At 37.4% G+C, this 7,500-nt stretch overlaps 2 protein-coding genes across 2 annotated transcripts in view; one reads left to right on the forward strand and one right to left on the reverse strand.

Annotated features, from left to right (window-relative positions):
- LOC143027572 (uncharacterized) overlaps positions 1-7,500 on the forward strand; it is a 517,585-nt gene that overhangs the window by 6,602 nt on the left and 503,483 nt on the right. The window lies entirely within an intron of this gene.
- The window catches only part of LOC143027571 (vitelline membrane outer layer protein 1-like), a 26,279-nt gene that overhangs the window by 6,436 nt on the left and 12,343 nt on the right, over positions 1-7,500 (reverse strand). Inside the window, exons 2-3 of the mRNA XM_076188883.1 lie at positions 6,035-6,192; positions 3,607-3,730 (exon numbers count right to left, since the gene is read on the reverse strand). Coding sequence (XP_076044998.1) covers positions 3,607-3,730; positions 6,035-6,192 — 282 coding nt within the window. The remainder of the gene's footprint in view (positions 1-3,606; positions 3,731-6,034; positions 6,193-7,500) is intronic.

Genomic DNA, 7,500 nt, shown 5'->3' on the forward strand with positions numbered 1-7,500 from the left:
GAATAGATAGGGTATTTAGTGAGAAGGGAAACGCGGGGAAAGGAGTGAGCGTAGTGCGGTGTATATTATCCCACGTAATGCATCATGTATCGGTGAAATAGGCATGGGGATTAAAGGAAGATTTCAAGAGTACAGAAGGCACGTAAACGCACACCGAATCCTTGATTCCTTGGTAGTACACACTAATGACCTTGTTTGGCCACCTATCCAGAGACGAAACCCAAATGTTAAACACAGGAAACTCCGAGGAGATCAGGAGGACAACTGAAACAACTTTTAATAACAACAAAGAAAAAAAGATAAATTATTAGAATGGATTTGTTTGCTTAGCGCGACCCAGGGGAACTCCAGAAGCTCAGTTTCTAAAAAGTTGAATCCGACGTCAATTATAAGTTGTCATTTCTTAGACTGCAATACATTCTTTGCTAACAAGACTGTCGGAACGTTGGGGAATATAGTTATTTCCGTCCAGTCTAGTTTTTCCAATCTCATAATTCTTCTTGAAAAGAAAAGTGGTGCTGATTTACCCCCCTCCTAAAAAAGAAAAAAGAAAAGAAAAAAAATATATATATATATAAATAAATAAATAAATAAATAGATATATAAATAAATAAAATGAAATAAATAAATAAGTAAAAATAAATAAATAAATAAAGATAAATAAATAAGTAAAATAGATATAATAAAAAAAGAATAAATAGATAAATAAATAAATAGATAAAATAATAATAATAATAAAATAAAAAATGAAATAAATAAATAAATAAATGAATAAACAAACGGATAAAAAAAAATCGAATTTGAATGGATTTCATGTCATCAAGTAAATTTTTGTTATACTTTTAACCATTTTACGCTCTTTTAACATCAAAAGTAAAATTGTTAAAAGCGTACTTATACAGTATAGTAGTCCGTCAATATTAATTTGAAAAGCCCTGTAGGATTTCAAACTTTATTAGAGATAGTGATGGCCAAGAAAACGTTTCGTGCAGACCTACGCAACAGATATCGGATGGAGGATTGATGGGATAGACTTTATGTAGTCAATATTTTAGTGATTATTTATACATATATATATATATATATATATATATATATATATATATATATATATATATGTACAACACTGAATGGGTCCCAGTGATTAGAGATACATTTTAAAAACCCCAATGCAATTTAATTCTAAGCCATCAAAGAACAGCATGCTGAAATTGAAATGTGGTACTGCCCAGGACTCGAACCCGGCATTCTCATGACAAGTGCGACAGTGACTGTCCAACTAGACCATCAAGAGAAGTCTAGTTGGAAAGTCACTGTCGCGCTTTTCATGAGGATGCCGGGTTCGAGTCCTGGGCAGTACCATATTTCAATTTCAGCATGCTGGCCTTTGATGGCTTAGAATTAAAGTGCATTGAGGTTGTTAAAATTATATATATATATATATATATATATATATATATATATATATATATATATATATATATATATATAAAATGCTCGCTGGCCGAACAGGTTAGAGCGTTGCTACTTGCGGCGGGGTTCGAGGTGACGGCAACTCAAAGTCTACCCCTAGCGAGTTGGACCAAGGGCATGGTTCATCAAATTCCACACTACGAAATCCTCTATAAGGGGCACCGTCCTAGCCTCCTGATAGTGGGGAGTTTGTGACGTTAAATAGACTTATTATCATATTCATATACCTACTGACCAGAGTTATGTAGTATAAGTATTTCTTTTATGATCGTTTTATATTTCTATTGCTCCTCTCTACCGCCCTTCTTTGGCGCAATGTTGACCTCAAGGATAAATTGGTTATCGTTGAAACACTAAAATCTAAAGTTTCTTGAGACTCGTTTAATATGGCTGAATATGCTCTCATAAAGAGTGAAAACCCAAAGGGAGATTTCATAAAGATACCCAGAATGTGGAGAAGCCTTCGTGATACTACATTCATGTTGATAAAAAAGGTAAAAATAGTCTTATGTTTTCTATTCGCAACAACATTGCACAACACACTACTCATTAGAAAAACATTTTTTTTTTGCTTCTTGACACATGGAGTCATTTGCATCATTTTTTTTTTTTTTTTTTTTTTTTTTTTTTTTTTTTAATACATCTCTAATTGGCGGGTGACGCCCATCCTACTTGGCACCAAATTTGGGTAAACGCGTAGGTAGGTTCGGTTAAACTGATCAGCCCCATACTTTGCATCTCGAAGCAAAACAGCCCCGTTCAAAAACAAAGAATTGGGGCTCTGAACAATCGTTAGTTGATGTTTTTCATTTAGCTATGAACGCTCATCTTTGATCGATAATCGCACCAAAGAAAAGTATTTTAACTCCCTTCCTATCTAATTATGGAGTAGACACCCTAATTTCCTCTCTGTGGTACACCGCTTCTACAGACTCTGTTTTCAAGATATTAATGTAATATCTCAACATAGTATGGAGTACTGTTTGAAGGAGCAATTTATGTAACATAGATTTCTTTCAAAGGCTTTGACAAAAATATTCTTCTAAATGATATAGTATATTCTATAATCTTATTGAAAAAAAACAGCCAGGCCTTCTTGCGCAAGAAAATTTCATCTTAGACGCATTCAAGCTTACTAGCTCAATGTTTATTTCAATTAACTTTGGTTCTGCAACTGAAAATAGTCTAACATGAATTATATATTACTTGTATTTTTTCAAGGTATCAAACCATGTGCAGATGGAAATGGTGCTCTGTGAAACACATATAATTGGTAGTAAACAATTACTGAAAAAGTTTAGGAAAACTCTTGAGTGAGATGATTTCTATAATAACCTGTCGCATCACAGGTGACCCAGTTTTTGAGTTAATAAGCATATTACACAAAATTTCATGTCACTCTATTGGAACTCGTATTTGATTTGGTTTGCAACAGCTATGAAATGCCACTCCTTTGATACTGTAATTTTGTGTCACACTTTTTAAGATCGAAACTTTAATTTGTGACAATTTCGTTACTCACCTACAATCCTAAATGCTGATATGAACTATTCACTTGTGCCCAAAGTGCTCTGCTTGTTCAGATATTTTTACATTAATAAGAAATGTGAAAACCATCCTTCTGATTCCTTAACATTAATAGAAAATAATAATAATGATGATAATAATAATAATGATAGTGATAATGATAATGATAATGATGATAATGATAATGATAATAATAATGATGATGATGATGATGATAATGATAATGACAATGACAATGATAATGACAATGACAATAACAATGATAATGATAATGATAATGATAATGATAACAACGACAACAACAACAACAACAACAACAACAACAACAACAACAACAACAACATTATCTCTACCTCGTCTCTTCAGCAGCGACGCCAATGTTGGTGTCTCATCCATTAAAGAAAATATGCATGTATGTATGTATGTATGTATGTATGTATGTATGCATGTATGTATGTGTGTATGTATGTATGTATGTATGTATGTATGTATGTATGTATGTATGTATGTATGTATGTATGCATGTTTGTATGTATGTATGTATGTATGTATGTATGTATGTATGTATGTATGTATGTATGTATGTATGTATGTATGCATACTTACCGTACCACCTGCCGTGTTGGCCCTCAGAGGAAGTGATGTAACCGAGGTCATGTTCGTGTTCATTACGGCAATACAGCTTGATGGCGTTCACGGCCGTCTCGTCCACAGCATTGTACTCTTCGAACTACGAGGAAAAGGATAGGAGAAGTTGTTATAACGTGAACAGGTACACCGACTGCTATATGACGCCATTATATCCAAGGCTCTCGTTCCAGAGAGTCTGGAAGAGCGATACACGTTCGTAGTCGCTCCAATGCCTTCCGTCTCCATTCTTCTCTGTGCACTCCTTAGCTTTATCTACATCACCTTAGTTAATTTCCAAGCTTCACGTCCATAGATCATAGCTGTGGTGAAGGAGCGGAAATGACATTGTGTAAGGAAGGTAGTCAGAAAAAGATGATGGGTAATGAAGCGTGTGACTGGACTGAAGGGCGCGAGAGCTTGGAAAAAGGAGGCCTAGCAGGCGGAGAAACGAGAAAGAGAAATTTGCATTATAAGTGTAGGCAACAGTGCATAACATAATGCAATATTAAACGTTACAGAATACTGTTTTCTAACAAAAAATACATCTTAAGTTTACTTAAGCCACTCCACCCCATGAACTAAGGTCGCAGTAGATGGAAGGAAAGTAAGCGCACTGGTTGACTGTTTAAACGAGAATTACACAAAGGAAATGAGGGACATTTCAGAAGTCTCCTAAAGTTCTGAAAAAAAAGATGACTATGAAGATAGGGATAGAAAAGAGATAAACATACAATATTGTAGCGAACAGGGAGTGGCTACAATACGTAAAAAGATAAGCAAAGAAATGAAAAATGAAATATAATAGAATAAAATAAAAGGCGGAAAGTGTTGGACTTCTTTAGACATTAATGGGTGGGACAAGTCATCCCGAGCATGAGATAAAAAACGCTCTCCATGACAAGGGGAATAAATCCCCGGTATAATGTCAACAGTAGAGTTGGAGTTAGGAAAGAATAAGAGACCAACAGAACATTTATATAATTTCATTGAAATTGATCTTGAAATAGTTGATGTATGAGATTTCGAGTAGGGTTTCCTAGTGAAGGATAAATTTGTTTATCATCAAAGATAATGGGAAAGCATAGAGCGACACGAAGCTTCCCTTGTCCAAATCAGGTATGAGAAAAAGGTCAGAAGTCAAGCATTTTGCTTTCATCTTTTGCGAAGTCTGGAGCCCAAGGGTCTAGGGAGCTGACGTATAGAAATCTAAAGAAGTGTCAGTAGTATATGAGTGTATAGACGATGTGCAGTCATGCAGGCTATTTATAGATAAGAAGAATGGAATAAGAGACATAACGGAAATAGATATGGGAGAAGAACAGTGATTGTCTTCAATAGCTATAGAAAGGTCGGAAATAAAATCTAATGAATAGAGACAGAGATGATAGCATAGCAATAAAATATTTGTAAAAAAATTTGTGCACACACACACACACACACACACACACACACACACACACACACACACACACACACACACACACACACACACACACACACACACACACACACACACACACACACACACACACACACACACACACACACACACACACACACATATATATATGTATATATATATGTATATACATATATATATATATTTATATATATACATATATATATGTATATATATGTATATATTTGTATATATATATATATACATATATATATGTATATATATGTATATATATATATGTATATATGTATATATATGTATATATATATATATATATATATATATATATATATATACATACATGCACACACACACACACACACACACACAAACACACACACACGCACGCATGGGGATTGGATGAAAATGAGACTACGTCTTCTGCAGCTACGTGATGTGTGGTCGGGGACTTGTACAGTCCTTTTGAACCATCGCACGTAGCTCAGTCGCTAGCGTCTTGACTTCGTGATTATGCACGCACAGGTCATGGTTTGAATCCCTTGGCAGAGTTTCTAAAAATGTTCAATCTGTCTTAAACAGCTTGTCGGAGGGGTCGCCTAATATGGGGATTGGATGAAAATGAGACAACGTCTTCTGCAGCTACATGATGTGTGACCGGGGACTTGTACAGTCCTTTTGAACCATCGCACGTAGCTCAGTCGCTAGCGTCTTGACTTCGTGATTATGCACGCACAGGTCAGGGTTCGAATCCCTTGGCAGAGGTTCTAAATATATATATATATATGTATATGTATATATATGTATATATATAATATATATATATATAAATATTGGTGAAGTGTGTAAGTGTGAGTATGAGTGTATGTGTGAATGAGAGTTTATTTATGATTGGTGTTTTTATGTGCATTGTACAAGCATTTTTATTGTGCGTTCACATATGTAAATACATTCAAATGTTGAAAGAAAAACTCAGTAGAGGCTAACCTTGACTTCGAAGGCGTGTGCGAAGGATCCGTTGGGGCAGAGGGAGACAGAACCCCACTCGCCAGCGTCATAGGGGTTGTCGAGGTTGAGATACTGCGAAATCATTCTCTCATCCCCGTCGTCGGAGGAGATGTCCTCCTCATCTTCGATGACCTCGGCTGCGTGAGATAGAAAGTTCGTGAGAGGAATTGTCAGGTTAGATGAAAAACAAACGTGTTATACAGGTTCGTCACTGCTCCTTCATCAAATCTCGGTTTAAAGTTGTAATGGTTATGGGTGTAGGGATTCAGCACGGGTGAACAGTGGAAAAAATAGTGATGATATCTGTTCCGGTTCGATAAATCATGAGTGTATATTAGATAAATACGCACTTACAAAGATATACGCACGTACACATACATGTATACACATATACACACAAACACTCGTGCACAAAGACAAATACACATACACATGTGAGCACATAGAAGCACACACACACACACACACACACACACACACACACACACACACACACACACACACACACACACACACACACACACACACACACACACACACACATACACACACACGCACATACACACGACGGCGCAGTGGTAGTGTTCGCGGCCGCCACTACGGCTGTCCGGGTTCGAATCCCGCCCAGGGCTGAAATAATTTTTAATATCGCTGCGCTCCAAGTCGTTACTCTAACTCTCATGGCGGGGAGTTGGGTGTGTGTGCACGTGTAAATTCACAGCATTACACACAGATCGGTCCTGTATGAGCTTTGAGCTCTCTTCAGGGGGGGGGGGATAGCTGTCGATCACGAGTCCAAGACATGATCCAAGACCATGGTGAATAACACCCACACACCCACCCACACACACACACACACACACACACACACACACACACACACACACACACACACACACACACACACACACACACACACACACACACACACACACACACACACACACACACACACACACACACACACACACACACACACACACACACACACACACACACACACACACACACACACACACACACACACATACATACGCACACACACACAAGCACATCCACACGCACACACACACAAGCACACACACACACACACACACACACACACACACACACACACACACACACACACACACACACACACACACACACACACACACACACACACACACACACACACACACACACACACACAACCTCAAAACGTGGACTGAGAGCAGGAATGTGACAGTTAACCACAGCAAGACCGTGGTCATGCATGTTTGTACATCCAAACAGGCGGTGGCACCACCTCAACTGTCATTAGGAACCCATTCCCTTCAGGTGGTCCAGTCCGCCAAGCTACTAGGCATCACAATAGACGACCACCTTAACTGGAACCAGCACATCAACAACATCATCAGGACAGCCTCTTACAAACTCTTCATGCTGCGCAGATTGAAGTCCCT

This window comes from Oratosquilla oratoria, chromosome 8, assembly GCF_046742065.1.
Source record: "Oratosquilla oratoria isolate Oo_2021 chromosome 8, ASM4674206v1, whole genome shotgun sequence".
Classification (NCBI taxonomy): Eukaryota; Metazoa; Arthropoda; class Malacostraca; order Stomatopoda; family Squillidae; genus Oratosquilla; species Oratosquilla oratoria.